Here is a 27,014-nt window from a genome sequence, read left to right on the forward strand (position 1 = left end):
ATGTGACGACCCATAACTTGCGTTATGAGTCTAAACACTAGAAACCATTACTTGTGTAACAGCTTCAGGCAACAGGAGGAAAGTAATTTGATTTTAAGCATATGTTTTGAAATTTGTACCTCAAGAATTAACATATATCTCAACGAAATTCAAATTGAATGTGAGGACCCACAACTTGCGTTATGAGTCTAAACATTCGAAGCCTTTACTTGTGTAATAGCTTCAGGCAACTAGAAGAAAGTTATTAGATTTAGGGCAAATAGTTTAAAATTTATACTTCAAGATTTAACATATATCCCAAAGAGATTCAAACCGGAATATGACGACCCATAACTTGCGTTATGAGTCTAAATACTAGAAACAATTACTTGTGTAATAGCTTCAGGCAACAGGAGGAAAGCAATTTGATTTTAAGCATATGTTTTGAAATTTATACCTCAAGAATTAACATATATCTCAAAGAAGTTCAAATTGAATGTGACGACCCGCAACTTGCGTTATGAGGCTAAACATTCGAAACCATTACTTGTGTAATAGCTTCAGGCAACAAGAGAGAAAGTTATTAGATTTTTGGCAAATAGTTTAAAATTTATAATTCAAGATTTAACATATATCCCAAAGAGATTCAAACCGGAATGTGACGACCCATAACTTGCGTTATGAGCCTAAACACTCGAAACCATTACTTGTGTAATAGCTTCAGGCAACAGGAGGAAATTAATTTGATTTTAGGCATGTTTTGAAAATTATACCTCAATACTTAGCATTCAATTCAAAGAAACTCAAATTGAATGTGACGACCCATAACTTGCGTTATGAGTCTAAACACTAGAAACCATTACTTGTGTAACAGCTTCAGGCAACAGGAGGAAAGTAATTTGATTTTAAGCATATGTTTTGAAATTTGTACCTCAAGAATTAACATATATCTCAACGAAATTCAAATTGAATGTGAGGACCCACAACTTGCGTTATGAGTCTAAACATTCGAAGCCATTACTTGTGTAATAGCTTCAGGCAACTAGAAGAAAGTTATTAGATTTAGGGCAAATAGTTTAAAATTTATACTTCAAGATTTAACATATATCCCAAAGAGATTCAAACCGGAATATGACGACCCATAACTTGCGTTATGAGTCTAAATACTAGAAACAATTACTTGTGTAATAGCTTCAGGCAACAGGAGGAAAGTAATTTGATTTTAAGCATATGTTTTGAAATTTATACCTCAAGAATTAACATATATCTCAAAGAAGTTCAAATTGAATGTGACGACCCGCAACTTGCGTTATGAGGCTAAACATTCGAAACCATTACTTGTGTAATAGCTTCAGGCAACAAGAGAGAAAGTTATTAGATTTTTGGCAAATAGTTTAAAATTTATAATTCAAGATTTAACATATATCCCAAAGAGATTCAAACCGGAATGTGACGACCCATAACTTGCGTTATGAGCCTAAACACTAGAAACCATTACTTGTGTAATAGCTTCAGGCAACAGGAGGAAAGTAATTTGATTTTAAGCATATGATTTGAAATTTATACAAGAATGAAAATATATATCTCAAAGAAATTCAAATTGAATGCGACGACCCACAACTTGCGTTATGAGTCTAAACATTCGAAACCATTAATTGTGTAAAAGCTTCAGGCAACTAGAAGAACGTTATTAGATTTAAGACAAGTAGTTTAAAATTTATACTTCAAGATTTAACATATCCCAAAGAGATTAAAAACGGAATGTGACAACCTATAATTTGCGTTATGAGTCGGAACACTAGAAACAATTACTTGTGTAATAGCTTCAGGCAACAGGAGGAAAGTAATTTGATTTTAAGCATATGTTTTGAAATTTATACTTCAAGAATTAACATATATCTCAAAGAAATTCAAATTGAATGTGACGACCCACAACTTGCGTTATGAGTCTAAACTTTCGAAACCATTACATGTGTAATAGTTTCAGGCAACAAGAAAGAAAGTTATTAGATTTTTGGCAAATAGTTTAAAATTTATACTTCAAGATTTAACATATCCCAAGGAGATTCAAACCGGAATGTGACGACCCATAACTTGCGTTATGAGCCTAAACACTAGAAACCATTACTTGTGTAATAGCTTCAGGCAACAGGAGGAAAGTAATTTGATTTTAAGCATATGTTTTGAAATTTATACAACAAGAATGAAAATACATATCTCAAAGAAATTCAAATTGAATGCGACGACCAACAACTTGCGTTATGAGTCTAAATATTCGAAACCATTAATTTTGTAAAAGCTTCAGGCAACTAGAAGAACGTTATTAGATTTAAGGCAAGTAGTTTAAAATTTATACTTCAAGATTTAACATATCCCAAAGAGATTAAAAGCGGAATGTGACAACCTATAATTTGCGTTATGAGTCTGAACACTAGAAACAATTACTTGTGTAATAGCTTCAGGCAACAGGAGGAAAATAATTTGATTTTAAGCATATGTTTTGAAATTTTCACCACAAGAATGAAAATACATATCTCAAAGAATTTCAAATTGAATGTGACGACCCACAACTTGCGTTATGAGTCTAAACATTCGAAATCATTACTTGTGTAATAGTTTCAGTCAACAAGAAAGAAAGTTATTAGATTTTTGGCAAATAGTTTAAAATTTATACTTCAAGATCTAACATATATCCCAAAGAGATTCAAACCGGAATGTGACGACCCATAACTTGCGTTATGAACCTAAACACTAGAAACCATTACTTGTGTAATAGCTTCAGGCAACAGGAGGAAAGTAATTTCATTTTAAGCATATGTTTTGAAATTTTCACCACAAGAATGAAAATACATATCTCAAAGAATTTCAAATTGAATGTGACGACCCACAACTTGCGTTATGAGTCTAAACATTCGAAACCATCACTTGTGTAATAGCTGCAGGCAACTAGAAGAAAGTTATTAGATTTTGGGCAAATAGTTTAAAATTTATACTTCAAGATCTAACATATATCCCAAAGAGATTCAAACCGGAATGTGACGGACGACCCATAACTTGCGTTATGAGCCTAAGCACTAGAAACCATTACTTGTGTAATAGCTTCAGGCGCCAGGAGGAAAGTAATTTGATTTCAAGCATATGTTTTGAAATTTATACCACAAGAATGAAAATGTATATCTCAAAGGAATTCAAACCGGAATGTGACAACTCATAACTTGCGTTATGAGCCTAAACACTAGAAACCATTACTTGTGCAACAGCTTCAGGCAACAGGAGGAAAGTAATTTAATTTCAAGCATATGTTTTGAAATTTATACCACAAGAATGAAAATATAGATCTCAAAGAAATTCAAATAGAATGTGACGACCCACAACTTGCGTTATGAGTCTAAACATTCGAAACCATTACTTGTGTAATAGCTTCAGGCAACAAGAAATAAAGTTATTAGATTTTTGGCAAATAGTTTAAAATTTATACTTCAAGATTTAACATATATCCCAAAGAGATTCAAACCGGAATGTGACGACCCATAACTTGCGTTATGAGCCTAAACACGGGAAACAATTACCTGTGTAATAGCTTCAGGCAACAGGAGGAAAGTAAATTGATTTTAAGCATACGTTTTGAAATTTATACCACAAGAATGAAAATACATATCTCAAAGAAATTCAAATTGAATGTGACGACCCACAACTTGCGTTATGAGTCTAAACATTTGAAACCATTACTTGTGTAATAGCTTTAGGCAACTAGAAGAAAGTTATTAGATTTTGTGCAAAAAGATTAAAATTTATACTTCACTTCAAGATTTAACATATTTCCCAAAGAGATTCAAACCGGAATGTGACGACCCATAATTTGCGTTATGAGCCTAAACACTAAAAACCATTATTTGTGTAATAGCTTCAGGCAACAGGAGGAAAGTAATTTGATTTCAAGCATATGTTTTGAAATTTATACCACAAGAATGAAAATATTTATCTCAAAGGAATTCAAACCGGAATGTGACAACCCATAACTTGCGTTATGAGCCTAAACTTTAGAAACCATTACTTGTGTAACAGCTTCAGGCAACAGGAGGAAAGTAATTTGAGTTCGAGCCTATGTTTTGAAATTTATACCACAAGAATGAAAATATAGATATCAAAGAATTTCCAATTGAATGTGACGACCCACAACTTGCGTTATGAGTCTAAACATTCGAAACCATTACTTGTGTAATAGTTTCAGGCAACAAGAAAGAAAGTTATTGAATTTTTGGCAAATAGCTAAAATTTATACTTTAAGATCTAACATATATCCCAAAGAGATTCAAACCGGAATGTGACGACCCATAACTTGCGTTATGAACCTAAACACTAGAAACCATTACTTGTGTAATAGCTTCAGGCAACAGGAGGAAAGTAATTTGATTTTAAGCATATGTTTTGAAATTTTCACCACAAGAATGAAAATACATATCTCAAAGAATTTCAAATTGAATGTGACGACCCACAACTTGCGTTATGAGTCTAAACATTCGAAACCATCACTTGTGTAATAGCTGCAGGCAACTAGAAGAAAGTTATTAGATTTTGGGCAAATAGTTTAAAATTTATACTTCAAGATCTAACATATATCCCAAAGAGATTCAAACCGGAATGTGACGGACGACCCATAACTTGCGTTATGAGCCTAAGCACTAGAAACCATTACTTGTGTAATAGCTTCAGGCACCAGGAGGAAAGTAATTTGATTTCAAGCATATGTTTTGAAATTTATACCACAAGAATGAAAATGTATATCTCAAAGGAATTCAAACCGGAATGTGACAACCCCTAACTTGCGTTATGAGCCTAAACACTAGAAACCATTACTTGTGCAACAGCTTCAGGCAACAGGAGGAAAGTAATTTGATTTCAAGCATATGTTTTGAAATTTATACCACAAGAATGAAAATATAGATCTCAAAGAAATTCAAATAGAATGTGACGACCCACAACTTGCGTTATGAGTCTAAACATTCGAAACCATTACTTGTGTAATAGCTTCAGGCAACAAGAAATAAAGTTATTAGATTTTTGGCAAATAGTTTAAAATTTATACTTCAAGATTTAACATATTTCCCAAAGAGATTCAAACCGGAATGTGACGACCCATAATTTGCGTTATGAGCCTAAACACTAAAAACCATTATTTGTGTAATAGCTTCAGGCAACAGGAGGAAAGTAATTTGATTTCAAGCATATGTTATGAAATTTATACCACAAGAATGAAAATATATATCTCAAAGGAATTCAAACCGGAATGTGACAACCCATAACTTGCGTTATGAGCCTAAACACTAGAAACCATTACTTGTGTAACAGCTTCAGGCAACAGGAGGAAAGTAATTTGATTTCGAGCCTATGTTTTGAAATTTATACCACAAGAATGAAAATATAGATATCAAAGAATTTCCAATTGAATGTGACGACCCACAACTTGCGTTATGAATCTAAACATACGAAACCATTACTTGTGTAATAGCTTCAAGCAACAAAAAACAAGCCAATTAAAATTTTGGGCAATTTTTTTTTAAATTTGTAACTCGTTAATTATAACTAAAGAACTTTGAAAAATTTTGAGGACAGAATCTAACATTTACTGATTTAACTTATTAACTTATTTAACATTCTGAAAACAGACTAAGAATGATCAAATGCATTGCAAAGTTTCATTGCAAAACACTCTCTAGCTATTGAAACACAGAACACTTTGGATAAAGAGTCTACATTAATCAGATCTTCACGCTCAGTTTTTCTGATTAAATAAAAGAAACCTGTCACAGGGCCAACTTCTTGCACATCAAATTCAGCAACACTGGCACAAATCGTTCTATCAGAAGCCGAATTTGGAAGTATTATAAAATAAAGAATTTGTCCAAAATACTCGACATTTTTCCTTTTGTAACGAACAAAGCTGTTGCATTTGCCAGAAAAAGGTGCACGAGAATAAGCAGGGGAGTCGAAATAAATATTATTTACCAATAGACGATTCAGAAATGTTGTCTCTGGATAAAGAAGACGACCCATTTGCAAACTTTTCGTTTACAGCATTAACGCTGAAAAGTCTGATTTATTAAAATTTTCTTGGCCAAGCAGTTGTCTGACCAATCCGCCGAAAACACTCTCCTCAGACTTATTATGAAGATCAAGCAAACGCTGTCTTTGTAAGAAACGTCGACAAACAACTTCGCATTCGTGATGCGATCCTGTGAATACTTCGCCTAAAATCCTATTCGCAGATTCAAAACTCATCGCCGAGAAAGAAAAAAGCGGCCCAAATCTGCGAACTTGCGTAGGTAGATGGCGAAGGGAGTGGACATTGATGGTTTCTACTCGTTCATTTCCATCAAAAATATCAACCACGCTAGAGCAAAACTGATTCAACAGACCTTCAGCAACTACAACATCTTCTTCATTACTGGATTCAAGCAACAACCGAACGCCAAACACAAAACTTAATAAATTGTCATACGAAAATTTGGGAATTCGTTTCCAAAAAACTACGGGACTCAGATAAAACAACCAGTTGAAAAATTCATTGGCTTTAAATTGGTTTGTTTCATCAAGCGATCGGATTTTGCGAGAATAGGTAATGAGTTTTCGTGGGCAAGTTAGAGAAGGAACCAAATCGTTAATTTCTTTTCGGTAAGTTGGGGCCATCTTTTTCAGCAAATGCTTTAACAATTCTGGAAACACTCCCAGCAAAATGCAATGCATATAATCTGTGGGCTCTGTTAGCGGAAGACCAGAAACGATATCGCTAAAAGCGCTCTGGCCTTTTACACCAAAACAGGATGCAGATGAGGTTGCTGACCTGAGCTCTGCAGCTTTTACGTACCGGCTATGCAAAGTTGTCTCTCGAATTGATCCCGACTGATTATAGGGATAATGCGCATGTGCTCTTCCTATAGTTATTCCTTCAGCGGTACAAAAATGGCATCCAAAGTACCCATTGAACTGCACCATGTTTAAAACATGGGGTTTGGCAACCAAATCGGTCACCTGAAGTCTAACTTTGAAAGATGTTGTTTTCTTCGGAAAATGCGGGGTAGAAATTTCGATTGGGGAAAAGAGTTCAGCTCTTAATCGAGGAACGATCTCATTCCAGTTTGGAGCACCAGAACCAACAAAGAGACTGGACAAAACAATGTTTTTGCGAGACATGCGCAAAATTGGTGGCATATCAGAGCATTGAAGCCAAACAGGCCACAACTCTTTTTTGTACGTGGACTTCTTAATATTAACACCGTCTGTTGACATCAGAAGATTCAGTTCTAGTGTGCTCTTTTGAATGCAAGCGATAGGTGCTATACTCGGATTTAGGTCTTGTTTCACGTTTTCTCTCCTGAACTGTGAATAATAAAAAATTTGTCGTATATTTCGTTGAACAATTTTTTTAACTGGTTACGAAAGTTGAGGATAATTACGTTGCCGTTCAAACTATTCAGACTTGCCCTTGTCTGATTCGATAGATCTCGCTTCATTTGTCGCACCAGCGAATGGCCAGAAGGCAAACAATTATCCGTTGGAAGAAGAGCTTGCGTAACAGAGTACAAAGCTATCGAGGCTTCGTCCGATAGAGAGCAACGGGAACTGAACAAATCCAGGAGAGCAGTAGCCTGCTGCACGGTAACAGTACTGATAGGAAAGAGCGGAGTTCCTCCTGCAGACTCAGTTGCGTCTATCGGTTGGGGACTTTCGGGTTTTTCTTGTATTGTCGATAACGAACAATCAAAGGATCGATAACAAAGAGGAGAAGAAGCTCTGGGAAATTTATTGACAATCGATCCAACTTCAGAGACCACTTCTAGATCAGCTGACAGACTTTCATCCGGGCTATCATCCACATGCGGCTCCAAGTTACCAGATGATTCAAGAACCTCTAGAGGAGAGCTTCTGTGAGTTATTACATATCAACTTTGAGAAACTGCAGCAGACGAGTCACCCGAAAGATCACTAGGAGGCACCTCGGTTATTCGGTTGTACATTTCCACTAGCTCCCCCTGACTCAACCTTTTTTTCTTAGGTTTGACAGGAGCTATAGATAGCAATTTATTCTCTTCGACCACAGACTCCTGTACAAAATCTCTGATAAATTCACTAAGAAAAACTGCTAAAACCATCAACACCTTCTCTTCTAATTCTTCACAAGTCTGACATTTGCAGGAATTTTGTTCGAAAAAATCGGGCCCATATTTGACTAAAATCTCAGAATTACTTGATATTCGTTTCTGTGTTCTCAATTGCACAACACTCGAGACGCTAGAGTAGTCGTACTCGCAATCAGGGTTACAGTCTGAATTGACAAATCGAACTGGCCCCACCAGCAAGAGAGTTTCTCCAGTTCTTTCCGAGCACATGACGGACCAATCAGTAACTCCATTCGGAATTGGTCTCACAAAACCCACAGGACCCTTAATTACCGCTGATGGTTTCAAATCCTCCGATCCAACGTATAGCAGAAGATAGCCGTTGTGTTTATCAAGATCAATTTTAAAATTTGGCACTTCGTTTGCATAGGAGGAGCAAACCGTTTCGTACGTTTCGCGCCACAATTTTGTCGTCGCAACAAGGTGATCGAATCGCCTTTCTGACAGAGGTCTCACTATACATTCAGCGCTCCGATAGCAGTTTTCAGCTTTACGCTTGACGGCATAGAGATCACATTGGCTGAGCATGGCCCAGTCAACTTGTTTCGATAGCATTGAACTGAAAATACGTATCTTTTTTCAACAAAAGAAAATTGACTGAAGCAGCGTATAGGATAAAAACTAAGCATGAGAAAGAACATAATTCTTCAATTACTACTGATTTTGAGCTGTGTGGCGGGGTAACGTTGTCGAGATCGAGCTACCGGGTTCGGGAGGGCTGCACAGGAGGTACGTTTTGGAAAAAAAAGTAAAACTTCATTAAAAAGAACCTAAGAGCCGTACTTTTAGAAAAAAAATTTCTCCCTTTTCCAATATTAGTCTGCATGGTTTCATGATTTTGACACCCCTCCCCGCTGTTCAAAATTTAATCATCAATAACTTTTTGGAAGCAGTCAACAAAAACCGTTCAGTGAAAATCTGCATAGAAAGGACCGACAGAAATAAAACTTGCTACAAACTTCGAGAGATTAAAAACACCCAAGCAAAGACTTCACTAATAGGGAACAAATGCTGATAACTGTTGAAATAGTGAAAATTGAGCGTAGTAACGAGGAAAGGAACAAACAAAGTTATTAATTTTTAACTTTTGAACAACAAAATCTGTTTAGAAGATAAGCATAAATATACAGTCCAAAATTGATATTCAAGAATTGCAATCTGTTGATTCTCAGAAAAGTTTTGATAAATTAGTCCTCAACTATAGAAACGCATTAACTAGATAAACCAGCGCATGGAAAATAGGAGTGCTTGAGAGAAAGGAGACATGTGAAGAGCTTAAGAAGGAAAGAAAGAATTGAGTTCAGAAATCAAGCAGTCCTTGGTTTCACAAATTCTAATTCTCATTTTGCTGATCGATATTTTCTTGTAGAGGTTGTTCATTTTCCTCAACGGGTGTCTCGACATTGCCAAAACTTCTACGTTCGTTTGACTTTAGCTCATTGGCCCGGTTGTTGTAGCTGACTTTTGCGTGCTCGTACATAGCCAGCCAATTTTCGCTGTACTTGAGTCTGAACAGAAAACAAGAATGGTCCATTCACAGCATACTTTTGCGCCAGAAAACGTTGAGATAGCAAAATACAAATTATTACTGAGACCAGAGAAACGTCAAATCTTTGCAACTCAAAACTCAAAACGTCTCCAGAGAATTCTAACGCATCTTTACCCTTCATTTGATTTTTTCGAACTGGACTGTAGTCCCTTCGTGCAGGTTCTCCACTTCTTGGATTAGCCTTAGGCGACAGCATTAAGTTCTTTTGTTCATCAAGCGTCCACAACTTATTCGCTGCCTGCCGCATTATTGAGGCGGCTGACTTGCCGGTGATGGTCGCTAGATCGAACTCTTTGTTCGGTCCTTTGGCCACAAGCAGTGAGGGTTGTGATCCCTCTTCAAATTCCCTTGGCTGTGGCAGCAGGAGACGAAAACGTGCAATTTGCTGATTCTGAACAAAACAATTGGACATCGTTTTTATGAACCACCGACAAGGAAAACCACTTTTCAAGAAAACCGGATATTTAAAAGAAACAATTCAAAAATATTTCCAAGTGCAATATCTCTACAAACTGACCATTATCTTAAGCTGATTTGCATGGTTCTGCAGCTCATTGTAATTTCTATTAGCAAGTGAGCGGATTGATGCTTTCAGGTCCTTCACCGCATTGTTCAAGTCAGCGACGGTGTCCCGCAATTCCGACTGGACCGTGACACTATAATTCACTGCTTCCAGCAGCTTTCTGTAAAGTTCATTTCCCTCTAGACCCTCTGTTGACACGTTGGTCTTACGGGACTTGCGGGGAATCCCTGGTGTTGATGTCTTAAAGGAACTGTAGCAGGGTTGGCTGTTGGTCTAAAGAAGGGCTTTCCTTAATTGCAGCATAAATTAGAAAACAAAAATCTGAGGGCGAACACTTTTACCTGTCGAACAATAGAGACTGGCTCTACCTCCTCCTCTTCATCTATCATCAGATCATTGTCACCCAAAACTCTTTAGAGATCTTCGTCGCCGAGATCAGGCATTGAGGTGTGAACAGCATTACTCAAATCAGGGTTCAAAATTGTTGTGTTGTTTGCTTCGCTCGACAAACACTGACTGAAGTTCAGTCTTTTAGAAACCAAGGAGTGCGCAGAGGAAGGGCCCGGTATCAATTGGTTGCGTGGTCCAGTGCTGTAAGGTTAGGGTCAGTACTGAGCTGGAACGAAAGCTCATCACTTGCCTGACTATCGTTTCTTTGGGATATTAGATATTTTTGCTCCTCGTCATCACAAAATCCCTTGTGGCCGACAGCGTTGACGAGAGCTGACCATATATAGGAGCCTGTTCTGGGGTTCTTTTTGACATCTCGGACATCAATTGTGTCTCCAGCCTTTAAAAAACGGAAACCTTCTATATATATAATATATATTGACAAATTACAGAAAACAAATCAAGGCATTATTTTTAAAAAGTTCATATATAAAGTAACCTGCCTTGATTTTTACCCGCTGCTCGTTGTTCAGCCCCAATGCATTACTGAAGTTGCAATTGACAACTAAAGTTGACTTGTTCTCGAACTTTAAGAACCAGAAGCGATTTTTCATGAAGGCTAGGTTCCGGTCATCAACGGCTTTTGCAACTTCTTTATCTTTCTGGCTCAACCCTCTTGTGTCACGCAGATGGGGCCCTGATCCCTAGAAAACAGCTGGTAGATAGAATTCACAATCGTTTCAGCCTCGACACTTCGGTAAAAACTGATAAAAAACTTTCAAAATTTGTCCTAATCATAATTTTTCGAGTAACGCTGTCAGAAAACCTAAAAATTTTCCTCAAGTTATAGTATCAATCGCAGCGAGACCTCACTAATTAGAGCGGTCTCAAAAACATCGCAAACCGTATATGTAGCTGCCTATTTCGACAACTCAATCACAAAGGAGTGAGGAAGGTATAATGGTAAAAACCCGACAAAAAAAGATACAGTTGCCGTATGGTCCATTGTTAATAATTCAGATTACCGGAAAATAGTCGCGATAGACGCTTGTGGCCTTCCATTAAACAACTAAAACATGAGATAGACAGATTGACCACCAGTCCTTCAATAGACCACTACAATTTTGAGTTAGAGTCGGAGACACATACGCTCCATAAGGAAAATGCCCTGAAAAAACTTGAAGCATGATGGGCTCATGTGGCACGGAAAACTCATCACAGAAATATTTCACAAGGACCAGCAAATGCATTTTGTCAAAGTCGGGGGTGGTTTACAACGGAATAAGAATAGATCCGAAAAGTCAGATGTATGTACCACCTGGATTGAGCACCAGGTGTGTACCTGATACTCGATCGCTAAGAACTTTTCGAAATCGGGCTCAAATTAGACTAGAAACGTTAGTTAGCAGACAGGATAAGCTAACCCATGTTAAAAAAGCAGCTTCCTACGTGCTCTCAAAAAAAAAGTTATTAGAGAACGAGCGTCAGGCCTACCTCATTTTTCGGGGGTACGGTACTTGAAATCCAGAATTCTGACCAAAGTATAAATCGCATCGGGACGGGATTCAATTGCCCGTAAAATAAGCTTTAAAACTATATATATATGACATTGTATTTGGACCAGTAGTTCGCGAATTAAAGACCAGGGAGCTATGAGTCCCCCGACATTAGGACCTATGAGGTACAAAATATAAAAAGGACCGTGTACACCATCCGGCAACGATGGATGTGGATCGGAACATAAGGGACGATGAGTAGCACTTAGCCGGATGCTGCACTTGAAGCTGTCCCCTGCAGACAGTGTAAAGACGGCCCAGTCACAAAAATAACTCATAGGTCCCGAACGAGCATTAGGACCTATGAGGTACCTCATGCTCGTTCGCTAATAACTTTTTGAAATTGAAATCATTTTTGACCGAAGTGGTAACGTTAGTTAGCACACATAATAAGCTAACTCAAAAGTACGAGCACCAGGCATAGCTCACTTTTCGGGGTACGGTACTTGAAATCCAGAATTCTGACTAAAGTATGAATCGGATCGGGACGGGACATGGCTCATTCAATTGTCCGTGAAATAAGCTTTAAAACTATATATATAAAATCGTATTTGGACCAGTATTTCGCGAATTAAAGACCAGGGAGCTATGGGTCCCCCGACATTAGGACCTATGATGTACCTCATGCTCGTTCGCTAATAACTTTTTGAAATCGAAATCAAATTTGACCGGAGTAGTAACGCTAGTTAGCACACATTATAAGCTAACTCATATTAAAAAATGAGCCTCCTAGGTGCACTCAAAAAAAGGTTATCAGAGTACGAGCACCAGGTACACCTCAATTTTCGGGGGTACGGTACTTGAAATCCAGAATTCTGACTAAAGTATGAATCGGATCGGGACGGGACATGGCTCATTCAATTGCCCGTGAAATAAGCTTTAAAACTATATATATAACATCTTATTTGGACCAGCATTTCGCGAATTAAAGACCAGGGAGCTATGACCCCCCCCCCCCCCCCCGACCACAATTCATAACTCATTTCGCTTATAACCCATATTATAACCGGGTTATAAACAATGATATAAACAGTGATATAAACAGTTATAGTTGGCTAATTATAACTAGTTTTACTAGCACTAACAGAGGGCAACATTGGCTCTTGAGTAAGTTTATATTGTGGGACATCTCTCGGCGCTTGTTCGGGCAGATTTGTAGGACTTTGCGCCATAATAGGGTCCACTGGGTGCCGCACCACGGGACCTCGGGCTATCATGGGAACCCTCACAGTAGCACCCCTTTTGACAACTTTGCCTCGGTTAAAGTTCGACTTTTGGCTGATCTGAAAAGTACATAAATTCGGTGATTTCGGCTATTTTAGGGGCTGAAACGGCTGAAAAATGGCTCAAAACGGCCCAAAACACCTGAAAAACCCTCAATAGACCCTCCCGGGGTGCTAATAATCACCCAATAATCAATTTGGTATGCCTCCGGCATCATTTTCTAGCACCCCGGGAAAGTGGCCAAAAAGTAATGCCAAAATCGTGGCACGTTGCGAAATTTTTTTTGAATTCGAAAATTTCACTCGAATTTTTTTGAAAAGTTGGGTTTGACTTGGGAATCAACTTGCAAGTGTTACCCAGGTCTTGGCCAAGACTTGTCAGACTTGTAAGACATTTTTTAAGACTTGCCCAGTACTGGAAAACGAAATAACACTTGGATTTAGACTTGCCTAGTACTGATTTAGACTTGTAGTTCGGTACGGGCAGCCTTTTTAGATGTATCCTTTTTGAAACATTTAATTACGGGAATTTTTTAAAAAAAACTTTTAGGTTATTTTATTTTGAGTTTATGTAGAATTTTTGTATGTAATATGATGGATCCCAAATTGTTTATTTGTAAGAAAGAATTAGTTTTATTTTCTTTAAATTTGAAGCTTCTGATCATTATTTATATAATTATGGTCAACCCATGTCACGTAACCACTTTTGCGCAACTTATCGTCGATTAAATAAATTGTCAACGTCTGCTGAATGCTTAAAAAGTTTTAAACAATGCCCCAAAACTGCGCGGTGTGGTAACATTTATTGAATTGCAATTTTTCATTTTCTCACGGCTTCTCTTTTTCTGAGTTTTATTAATAAACAAACTGGTATTCCTATGGTAGTATAGCTTTCATTGCGTAATATGAATAGTGTTGTTTGTTTTAGCCAACAATTTGGTGATCAGATCGGCGGAGATGTCCGCCTCTGTGGAACAAGAGGAGCGCCTTCCAGATGAAGCAGGTTTGATCCTCTATTTTGGTACCTATACTTCACAATAGATGGACGCTTATTGCTTAATTCTGCAATCATTCTGAAATAAGCAGATTGTAAAATTAATTCACAGATGACATGAAGTAGGATTCAAACTTATCTGAGATTAACATCGCAGTCGAGGGTAAATTTTAATTGCTCTCAAACGAAGTTTGTAGCAATTATATTAGTCCTGTCGGTCTTTTTTTATGCGATTTTTCGCTTGACCCATTTTTCGTCTGGCGCTTTTGACTTTTCGCCCTGAAACTCGGGGTAAATAGGTAGCGCCCAGCGGGCATTAATTGCTCTGAGAGCATTTCAGCTCAAACTGCTTTGGATACTTATACTTATGGTGTGAAGGGCGGTTCTTAGAGGTTGAAGACACCCCCATTGTTGGCCCCACCCCCACTATTGCCCCCACCCCCACCGCCCCACCCCACTGTTGCCCACACCCTTCCCCCTCCCTCCCTCCCCATCAGCCCCCGGTGCCCCCCCCCCCCCACCGTGGCTACTGACGACAACCAATCGCTAAAAGCACGCAATTTTATACTAATTTTCACAATTTTTTTCAAGCTTTTTTGACATTTTTTAAAATTTTTTTTCAGCCCTAGGTGTCAAGGAACCTCCTCTACTCCTCTAGGGTTTTATAATAGGTTACTGCATAGTTTCTAGTGGTAGTGGAATGGTTTCAACAATTTAATATCACGAATTTTAGCCTTTTTTTGACAAAACGTGCAAATTTTTTCAATTTTTTGACATTTTTCATCAATCACGTCTTTCCAGACGCAAGGGGCCAGAAAACATCCTTAAGGGTTTGATAATTAATTACTGAAGAAATTTTTTTGCCATGGAATAGCTTTCAAATTTTTAATGTGACAAATTTTGGCAATTTTTTTGATAAAATTTGCATTTTTTCAAGTTTTTTTTTTGAAAATTTGTGTCGGCTTTTGGGTTTCTCCAGCCTCAAGAGCTGAGCTTTAGGGTTTGACAATAGGTTACTGTATAATTTCTAAATGTAATTGAATGTTTTTCAGGATTTCAACGCCACGAATTTCTGGCAAAGGTAGCTTGGGGTTTCAATTCAAATGCGTGTTTGCATGTTTAGATTATGTCAGAGTGAATAAACTGTTTGAGAAGATGGTACGAGAGAGAAGCGAGAAAAAAACCAAGCCTGAAACATTGGAAAACCTCTGGAGACATTCTCTCCCTCTCACTCATATCTCGGGAAAACCAGTTCTGGAGATGCGCGAGGAAGACGTGGAACCCATTGATGTGCATAAGATTCGGCCGTTTAGTCTCCGAGAAAAAGACTACGAGTCTGCTGTATATAGCAATTTTTTGAACCGCGAGGGTCGATATTGGCAGAACATTGATGTCGAGCACGCCCAAATTGTTTTGACACCCGAAATGAAAGGTTGTCAAACTGCAAAATTGAGTTCCAAACATCGACTGTTGGCTGTAGGCACGGGTCATGGGGATGTGTTGATTTATGATCTATTCCAAGAACAACCAAAGCTTTTGTACGTTGCACAGGGTCCGTCTCGAAAAGATTACCCGATTGAAAGCGTGGCGTGGTCGAGTGATGACTCTCAGCTTGTTTGCCAACGAGACCGGTCTTTAACTGTTTTCAACCTGCTTATATCTCTGGAAGTCAATGATCGAGAGTTATCTGATATGGGCCTCAAGTTCCGACGAAACGAATCTTTCAAGCCATTTTCATTGTATGAAGTTATGACGTTGAACCAAAACGTAGGTGACTTTATTTTCACCAGAGGGGTAATTGCCGACCACACTGAAGAAAAAACTGTCCACTCGTTAGGCAAATGTGAATTTCACCCTGAGAGCACGTTAGCGGGCTCCAATTTCTCAGTTATGGTCAGCTTCGAAAATGGCGAGATTCAGAAGATTGACTTGGAAAACGACTTTTTGGGTCTGGATCCGGATGCCGAGCAGAAAAAGACAAAACTTATTTACCCAAGAATTGAACCAGAACATGGATTTAACTATATTGGGAAAGATGTTGAAAGCGAACTGTTTAAAGCGCATAATGCTCCGATCATGCTTATAGCTTTCATCAGTGGTATCGGCGAAATGGTCACTTTAGATTACGAGGGTTACCTCAATTGGTGGCGATACACAAAGGATCATTTCACTCAAGACTTCTGCGAGCCATACAAAAAGAACAAACTCACCATGGAAAAGACTGTCTACATTCCAGTGAATGCTCGCGATAATCCCCCAAAAACAATTTTCCGCAGGTACAACTTGGACGCTAAAGGTCGTCGAGTTCCGATTCCAGAGGACTTGTTAGAACAGAGAATCGATTCTGCGGAGACTTTGCTCTTCATGAAATCAATCGAAGACAAAGAGATTGTCTGGCAAGACAATGAAAATCCAGATTTGATAACTAGGCAGTATCCCGCCGATGCTATTTCAAAGTCTGGCTCGACATTTTATACAGTTACGAGAACTAAAGCTAACTACGAGTTGAATAAAGTTGAGAAACAACTGTTGAGGCCGCAGAATGTCAGAGCCAAGCGCCTTTTGGAAGCCGAAACGACCCCTGATGGAGATATTATAATATACATGGTTCTCTTTGAATCTGTCGAACAGCGTGGAGCTCACATCTCTTTCTTTGCTTATGACCTTGAACAGAAAGCTAATTTGGACCTTAGATTGGACATCCCTTTAACAGATAAGGAATACTCATCAATTCTGAACAATAATGTATGTTCTTTTGAAACTACCAGACCCTTTGATACCATCTCAACCGCTTACGTCATTGTTAACCTTATGGGCAAGTTGCAGGGCTACTCGTTGACAACTGGAACCAGAATCATGTCGGCCAGCGATGAACAATTCGTAGGCTTAAACCTCTTGGAATTCACCAATTTGCCCAGATCAATTCTCCGGTTACCGCTGCAAACTGACATTTTGGTTGCCTCGCCTCCCAAAACTGACAGAATTCAGATAGTGGCTTACAGTCCAGATCAAAGCGTTATTGACGTTCTTTCGTTGAGAGATCAGAACACGCCTGATGTTCGTAAGAGCATGTGGCTAGCATACAAAACTCTGTACATGATGCAACCGGAGCATATTTTGGAGTACGATCCAGACCAGCGCATCAGGAAATTTAACTGGCTCCTTGACGGGGAAGAGTACGTGGGTGCGTTTACAGCTTGCAAGACAGTTCTTTTGGATATCATCGATGACGCTGTGGACATTGCTTACTTTGAAAAAACCACTGATCTGGAACCGGAGCCACAATTCGACCAAAGTGGTCAACAGATTGTGGACGAGGATGGAAATCCAGTTTTGAAACAGGCAAAACGAGGGTACCCCTCCGACTACGAGGAACAGAAGAAAGTCCAAATGACTAAGAATAGGCAAACTGCGATCGCAACAGCTGGTGTCGGCAATTCATACGGAGACTTGAAGCTGTACGCAGATATAGATGAGATAAAAACAGCTTACGAACGGGCTGTTAGGAAGCAAGAGAGACGAAAAGCAAAGGCATTGGCCAACCAAGATGGCAGTTCTCAGCAAAATGAGAACAAAAGTACAGCTGAAGGCCCCAATGTGAATAATGGACCAAACACTCAACAGGCTCAAAATGCACAAGATACTAACCCAGAAGTAGACGATATTCCGCCGCCTTCTCCACCACCACCGGAGTAGTTGATTTTTCAATGTGATGTGAGCGTTGTCCTTTAAAAACTAATCACAGTTGTGATTATGTTTTTGCTTCAACTATACTTCTTTACATATTTGTTTTCACTCATTTTACTGAGTACTTACTTATGAATTTCATATTTTCCCAAAATATAGTTTTGCAATACAAACTAGTGATGAAAACAGCTGACCGAATTTTTTTAATTGACAAATCTTTAACCAATGATATCGATGTTCGCTTACAGATTTGAATCGAAATTATCGTCTTTCAAACATAAACTCCTCGACCAATTGTAATGTTGTTTCTGTTTCTCTCAACTTGAGGTCATTGTTTCGACCTTTTAAAAGGGGGTAATCCAGCGTTTTTTTTAGATGTTACTCATTCTCACTTGCCACAAACTTTATATTGCATAAACGTATATTAACGTTCTCAGTTAAATGATTTTAGACTTAAAGGGTTTAAGTCGATTGATTGCAATTTTAAGTCATTGATTAACAAATAATGTTTTGCTAATCAATCAAAATCAAAGAAATTTCTTTTCATTTGATGGTCCGCCTTCAGTACTTAATCAAATCAACTAAAACCACGTTTAGGATATCTATTTAGTTTTTATTGTAACTGAGATATTCGAAAAGTAGTTTTACCAAAATTTCTGAAAATGGGGACTTAGCGTTCTATCCATGCTTTCTTATTCCGTATTTCTATCCATATCAGAATTGGATGTTATTTTTAAATAGATTATATAATAATAATTGTTGGTTGGACTCTAGTAGGGTGGACATTTGTTTGCAACACATATGGTATAAATAATGCAACATAATATAAAATCTACTCGACAGGTCATCAATAGTTTCAAAAGCTCCTAGCCAAGTGATGACCAGTACCATACTATGATCAGTGGTGTAAATGAGTGGCATATCGTAGAATGAGAAAATAGGGGGAAACATCAAAACGTAGTTCTAAATTTTATGAGATCTATCGAGTTTCTAAAAAAAAGACAAAGCAAAAACTTCAGTCTTAGGTGATGACAGAGTTTATTTCTTGAATAGATCTAAAACATATTTTGCAGAAAAGCTAATTTTATTTGAAATTTATTGAAGGATAAAATATTTTTTACTAGAATATTATTGTTTGATTGCTGTTTGCCTGACGGATTTGACATTTTGATTATCTCTGCATTACCTTAATCAAAAGCGTTGCGTGATTTACGACAAGTTTTATTCGTCCAATTCAAACATAATATCATGCCTTACTTTTTCTCTGGAATTCTCAATCCTGTCATCACAGATGCCGAGAAAAAAAGGGCTAGAGACAAAGAGGCATTAATACAACAAATGCAAATTAAATGAAAAAGCAAATGTACAAATTTAAAAAATCAAATCAAATGAACGTTTGAAAGTACTCAATATGGCTGAAAAATAACGAGAGAGATATGTGGATTATGAATTCTAAACCCGACCATTGATTCCCCGAAAATTTTGAGCCCTTGCGGAATCAGAAAAAAGCCTTGGAAAAGAATCTAATATACTAATGAATACAACTGAGGACCATGATGAGGTAATGGAAAAATTGAAGCATGACAACTTTCATTTAGCAGAGCATGCATAAATTCTAGCCTAATATGATTCAGTTAGTACCCTTTATCAGTGCTAAAAAGCCAAGATACAAAAGTAATCTTTAGGTTGATCTCTCGCAACCTTATAATACTGTCGGTTACCTATTGGAGACTTATATGTTTCTTTTGGTTTCCTAAATTCAAAAACTTCTGGCAACGAAAAACACCAAAGAATTTAAATTAAATTGTTGGATTGGGGAGTTTTTAGTAAAATACAACTAAATCACTTGTTATCCATAACAATTGGAGAAGAATTATTTGTTTTAGCGGTACTTCACTCCAAACATGTGGATGAAAATATGCTTTAGGACACCTATTCAATTTTTTTTCTGTAATTGAGAAAAACTCAAATTTATGATGAAAACTTATAGTTTCATGCATTATGGATTCAAATAACTTCTTGCTCAAATAAGGATCGAGAGCCCAGTAGTCTAGTTTGCTAGACCCACTAAACACAGTTATAGGTCCCTTGAGGAGATACTAATGGTTGCAAAATGTGTCTTTCGGATTGACACTTTGCCGCATATTTCATCATTAATTTGGATGTTCCTTAATTACAATAAAAAACTAAAAAGGTGTCCCGAACGTGGACCTTATTGATTTTCTTATGTACTGAATGCTGACCATGAAATTAAAAAAATAATTGCAGAGTAGGCTTGTTGACATGTGACAGACGACAGCGTGCCAGCAACTAATGGTTGCCTGGAACGCCTATTTGGCCACTTCATCAATTTAAGCTACAAAAACTGCACCCTTTTTGAACTTTCGACAACACTTTAGAGATAGGCGTCACCACAATCAGCCAACAGGTGAACAGTTTAGGATTACATGTTCTGATTTCTAGGGTTTTTTTTGTGATCTCACTGAAACCTTTGTCCTAAAACTCAATACTCAACGTACGTCTCTATAGGTTGTATTTCGCTCTGATTCTAGTTTTTAATTAGCCTAATTCATTTAGTTGCTGGTATTACTTCAATTTAAAACATTACCTAAAGAGTTCTCACTTTATTTTTTTGTATTGTTATTTTGTTCTAAGCTTTTACACAGTCATTTGAAGTCTTTGTTTGGAGTTAAAATCCCCGGTTGAGGCTAAATTTGGCGCGTCGCTTAGTAGCTGGCAACAATGTAACGACACCTTCTTGCCTACAAAATTAGTCAGATTATCTGTGCGAAAATTGGATGAAGTGAATTTTTGATCAGACGATGGCTATTTCAGTCACGACATTGACTTTCGACCCATTGTTTGTCTAATTTAAGTTAACTCACGCCAAAATATGACTAAAAATGTCAACAGTGCAGGTATAAGCAACTTTTGCCTCTATGGTTTTGTCAATATTTGTTCCGACCGCACTTGTGGGGGGAGAACTATTTAATTAAATGGGTTTTTTTGTTCAATCAATTTTGGCCGATCGCTATATACATCGTAGAGAAATGAGAGTAGTTTCATTAAAAATCTCGTCCAGCAAGCATTCAAAACTGAAAAGATATTATGGAAAAGATTTTTTTGATATTCGGTTTTTCGAGGAGTTATCGAAGTTTAAAGTTTTTTTTTGAAAATGGGATATTTGGCTTGATTTTGTTCACTTTTTGCGAAATTTTTGTTCAAATTAAGATTTTTGCTATAAAAAATTCATACAAAATTAAATTTCAGGCTACAAAACGAATAAGTTTTGGTTCATAATGGACGAATAGCGATAAAAAGGCTTGTTCATGTCTCATAGGGAAGTTTACTCTAAAAATACTGATTTTACTTGAGAGCTGTTTTTAGGTTTTTTTAGAAAACTTTTCAATATTTTGTTTTTAAAGTCACTTAGAGATTAGTCTCTCTTCGTATCAAGGTTCCGTTAATATCAAACCTCATTTGCAGTCGACATGCCCAATGAACAAAAAAATGGTTTTCGAGGATTTGCTCGTTTTTTTGTCTTCGACTAAGAGTTTTCGTAATTTTTAATGAAATTTTGATCTTGTTTTTGAGATTTCACTAATTTTTTGTAGTCCTATGGCATAGAATTGTTGACTAAGAGTGCAATAGGCTTCCTATTGAGCGAGCGAACAAACAGATTGTTTTAAATTTCAAACGAATTCCAAGTGGACCTATTTGTTCTCTCAGTGCATTGTCAGCTTAACTAGTTAGTGTAAATAACATTTGAAAAAAAAATCAATATTCTGATAATAGCTAACGATTTTATTGGCTTCTATAGTTTGTTTTTTCCTAAATTGTTTGTATTTTTTTGCAATGTTTTTCTGCATATTTGTTCTGTTTCAATGGCTTAGTCTAATCACAGAGAATTTCTATAGTTTTCGTAGTTTTTTTTTGGTCAATTTATTAAAAAATGTTTCGTTAAAAGCTAATGATTTTAAGGACGTCTGAAATTATTTTGCTTAAAAGACGTTTGAAATTGTTTTGCGTTTGAAATTGTTTTGCGTTTGAAATTGTTTTGCTTAAATTATTTTGCTTAATAAATAACAATATTTTTTTGAATTTCGCTTGTTTTTTTCTTTTTGTAGAATTGTTTTTTTTGTCTCAATAAGGAAAAGTCCCAACAGCTGTATAGTTGAGAAAAAGTAAATTTGTGTAGTTGGGGTTTTATCTGATTTCATTTTGAAGTTGTTACCAGGTGCTTTTAAATGTAGGTAATGGCTTTTTGCCGTGAAAATTTTGTCTTTGCTTATTGTGTTGTTTACTCGTTTGTTTTTTGTAGTCTTTTTAATAGCAATTCTTGTGAGCGTTATAATGAGGCATGGCATTGTATAATTCAAATAGTGGTTTGGGTATGGAACAATTTTTTGAAATTTTTTCTTTATTTTTATTTAATTCAAACATTTTCTTTTGATTATCTCTTCATCTGCTTTACATTAAAGACAAAAATGCAGATAAGCTCGCATTGGAGCATCAAGTGCAAACGCACATTAACGAGCTTGCTCGTTAGAATATAGGCCTTATATCTTGAAAAAGCCTCATTTATTTTAAAAAGTCTCGCAGTGTGTATGTATTGTTGCTTCAAGCATGTTACTAAATTGTTGACTGGGTGCAAATAAAAACTAATTTATGAATAAATTTTGATGAATTTGTTGCCGCTTTGAAACTCAACATACTGTATCTGTTTAGCGTTGTTTACTGTGAAGAAAAATGCAGGAACATATCATTTCGTAGATAGGTTGTTCGCATTGCATCCGATTTCCCCATTCTGACTTGTAATGTTTCAGTTCTACTAGGGATTAACCTAAAAACATCGTGGTTTTAATATATTTGTTCATAGTTATTGATCTTTTTAAAATCTGTGTGTTTAAAAAAGAAGAATTCCATTGCTGTGGAGAATTAAATGAGAATTTAAAAAAATTTTCAAGAGAAGTTCATGCGTTAACGTTTTCGATTTTTTTCTCTCAAAATTTTTTTTTCGAATTTGCTGTTTTTGCCTGCGTTTTCTTATTTTTTAAGTAGTCGTAAAATATTGAAAGGTCTCAGAAGCTTCTAATTGAGGATTGAATGAATTATTTAGCTCAATGCAGTCAGTTGATTGCAAATTGACTATGATTTTGATTGATTTTAAAAATTGTTTTTTGGTCATTTTGCAGCTTTTTTTCATCATTCAGAGGTCCAATCCAATTCCTTGCAATTAAAAAAACTAATTTTCCTTGCAATTGAAAAAAACTAATTAAAAAACTGATGTTCGCAACAAACAAAACATCAGTTACGACAAAATACTAATAGCCAATTGAAGTTTTGAATTACAAGAAAATAGATCGGACCTGTTTATGATGAAAATAAACTTCAAATTGAAGAAAAGAACAACAAAAATTTAAAGATTTTCGGAAACGAACAGTTTTTGAAAACGAATAATATCATAATTTTTAAGACTGTTTGCTATGAACATTCGCGAAATAACAGATTTTAATTATTTTCAAATGAGGCCCGATTGGATCTATTTGTTCTCTCAATACAATTTCAGCTGAACTACTGCAAATAACAATTGAAAAAAATCATTATTCAGATTATAGCTAACGACTTTTTTCGCTTCTATAGTTTAACTTTTTCCCAAATAGTTTGTAATTTTTTTCAGTTTCTCCGAAAAATTATGCCGTTTCAATGGCCTAGTCTAATCAAAGACAGCTTCTAAAGTTTTTGTAACTATTTTTTTGGTAAACTTATTATGAAATTTTTCATTGAAAGCTAATGATTTTTTAGACGTTTGAAATATTTTTGTCTAAAAAATGCAGATAATTTTTTTTTTGAATTTTACATCATTTTTTTTCTTTTCATAGAATTTTTTACTTTGGCTGATAAGAAAAAGTGCCATCTGCTGTATATTTGAGAAAAAAGTAAATCACAGAGAATTTTGACGTTGTTAACAGGTGATTTTAGTTTTAGATAAACATTTTTGCCGTGAAATTTTTGTCTTTGCTTTTTGTGTTGTTTGCTTTTTTTTTCTTGAAGACTTTTTAATGGCGTTGTAATCAGGCATGGCATTATATCATTCAATTAGTAGCGTGGGTATGTAACGATTTTTTAAACTTCAAACATTTATTTTTGATTATCTCTTCATTTATTTGACATTTCAAACAGAATTGCAGATGAGCTCAGTTTGGAGCATCAATTGCAAACGCACATTAAAGAGCTTCCTTGTTAGAGTATAGGCATGATATCTTGAAAATGAAACCGCCTTCATTTTAAGAAGTCTCGCAGTGTGTATGTATTGTTGCTTCAAGCATGTTACTAAATTGTTGACTGGGTGCAAATAAAAACTAATTTATGAATTTGAAATTTTGATGAATCTGTTGCCGCTTTGAAACTCAACATACTGTATCTGTTTAGCGTTGTTTACTGTGAAGAAAAATGCAGGAACATATCATTTCGTAGATAGGTTGTTCCCATTGCATCCGATTTCCCCGTTCTGACTTGTAATGTTCAGTTCTACTAGGGATTAACCTAAAAACATCGTGGTTTTAATATATTTGTTCATAGTTATTGATCTTTTTAAAATCTGTGTGTTTAAAAAAGAAGAATTCCATTGCTGTGGAGAATTAAATGAGAATTTAAAAAAATTTTCAACAGAAGTTCATGCGTTAACGTTTTCGATTTTTTTCTCTCAAAATTTTTTTTTCGAGTTTGCTGTTTTTGCCTGCGTTTTCTTATTCTTTAAGTAGTCGTAAAATATTGAAAGGTCTCAGAAGCTTCTAATTGAGGATTGAATGAATTATTTAGCTCAATGCAGTCAGTTGATTGCAAATTGACTATGATTTTGATTGATTTTAAAAATTGTTTTTTGGTCATTTTGCAGCTTTTTTTCATCATTCAGAGGTCCAATCCAATTCCTTGCAATTAAAAAAACTAATTTTCCTTGCAAATGAAAAAAACTAATTAAAAAACTGATATTCGCAACAAACAAAACATCAGTTACGACAAAAAACTAATAGCCAATTGAAGTTTTGAATTACAAGAAAATAGATCGGACCTGTTTATGATGAAAATAAACTTCAAATTGAAGAAAAGAACAACAAAAATTTAAAGATTTTCGAAAACGAACAGTTTTTGAAAACGAATAATATCATAATTTTTAAGACTGTTTGCTATGAACATTCGCGAAATAACAGATTTTAATTATTTTCAAATGAGGCCCGATTGGATCTATTTGTTCTCTCAATACAATTTCAGCTGAACTACTGCAAGTAACAATTGAAAAAATCATTATTCAGATTATAGCTAACGACTTTTTTCGCTTCTATAGTTTAACTTTTTCCCAAATAGTTTGTAATTTTTTTCAGTTTCTCCGAAAAATTATGTCGTTTCAATGGCCTAGTCTAATCAAAGACAGCTTCTAAAGTTTTTGTAACTATTTTTTTGGTAAACTTATTATGAAATTTTTCATTGAAAGCTAATGATTTTTTAGACGTTTGAAATATTTTTGTCTAAAAAATGCAGATAATTTTGTTTTTTGAATTTTACATCATTTTTTTTCTTTTCATAGAATTTTTTACCTTGTCTGATAAGAAAAAGTGCCATCTGCTGTATATTTGAGAAAAAAGTAAATCACAGAGAATTTTGACGTTGTTAACAGGTGATTTTAGTTTTAGATAAACATTTTTGCCGTGAAATTTTTGTCTTTGCTTTTTGTGTTGTTTGCTGTTTTTTTCTTGAAGACTTTTTAATGGCGTTGTAATCAGGCATGGCATTATATCATTCAATTAGTAGCGTGGGTATGTAACGATTTTTTAAACTTCAAACATTTATTTTTGATTATCTCTTCATTTATTTGACATTTCAAACAGAATTGCAGATGAGCTCAGTTTGGAGCATCAATTGCAAACGCACATTAAAGAGCTTCCTTGTTAGAGTATAGGCATGATATCTTGAAAATGAAACCGCCTTCATTTTAAGAAGTCTCGCAGTGTGTATGTATTGTTGCTTCAAGCATGTTACTAAATTGTTGACTGGGTGCAAATAAAAACTAATTTATGAATTTGAAATTTTGATGAATCTGTTGCCGCTTTGAAACTCAACATACTGTATCTGTTTAGCGTTGTTTACTGTGAAGAAAAATGCAGGAACATATCATTTCGTAGATAGGTTGTTCCCATTGCATCCGATTTCCCCGTTCTGACTTGTAATGTTCAGTTCTACTAGGGATTAACCTAAAAACATCGTGGTTTTAATATATTTGTTCATAGTTATTGATCTTTTTAAAATCTGTGTGTTTAAAAAAGAAGAATTCCATTGCTGTGGAGAATTAAATGAGAATTTAAAAAAATTTTCAACAGAAGTTCATGCGTTAACGTTTTCGATTTTTTTCTCTCAAAATTTTTTTTTCGAGTTTGCTGTTTTTGCCTGCGTTTTCTTATTCTTTAAGTAGTCGTAAAATATTGAAAGGTCTCAGAAGCTTCTAATTGAGGATTGAATGAATTATTTAGCTCAATGCAGTCAGTTGATTGCAAATTGACTATGATTTTGATTGATTTTAAAAATTGTTTTTTGGTCATTTTGCAGCTTTTTTTCATCATTCAGAGGTCCAATCCAATTCCTTGCAATTAAAAAAACTAATTTTCCTTGCAAATGAAAAAAACTAATTAAAAAACTGATATTCGCAACAAACAAAACATCAGTTACGACAAAAAACTAATAGCCAATTGAAGTTTTGAATTACAAGAAAATAGATCGGACCTGTTTATGATGAAAATAAACTTCAAATTGAAGAAAAGAACAACAAAAATTTAAAGATTTTCGAAAACGAACAGTTTTTGAAAACGAATAATATCATAATTTTTAAGACTGTTTGCTATGAACATTCGCGAAATAACAGATTTTAATTATTTTCAAATGAG

The 27,014-nt window shown here is 35.8% G+C and overlaps 1 protein-coding gene across 1 annotated transcript in view; it reads left to right on the forward strand.

Annotated features, from left to right (window-relative positions):
* The window catches only part of LOC142334523 (uncharacterized), a 48,392-nt gene extending 30,160 nt beyond the window's left edge, over positions 1 to 18,232 (forward strand). The window contains exons 4-5 of the mRNA XM_075382622.1: positions 14,326 to 14,400; positions 15,515 to 18,232. Coding sequence (XP_075238737.1) covers positions 14,326 to 14,400; positions 15,515 to 18,087 — 2,648 coding nt within the window. The 3' untranslated portion in view covers positions 18,088 to 18,232. The remainder of the gene's footprint in view (positions 1 to 14,325; positions 14,401 to 15,514) is intronic.
* Positions 18,233 to 27,014: the final 8,782 nt, after the last annotated feature.

Source organism: Convolutriloba macropyga, chromosome 2, assembly GCF_964194025.1.
Source record: "Convolutriloba macropyga chromosome 2, txConMacr16.3, whole genome shotgun sequence".
NCBI lineage: Eukaryota > Metazoa > Xenacoelomorpha > Acoela > Convolutidae > Convolutriloba > Convolutriloba macropyga.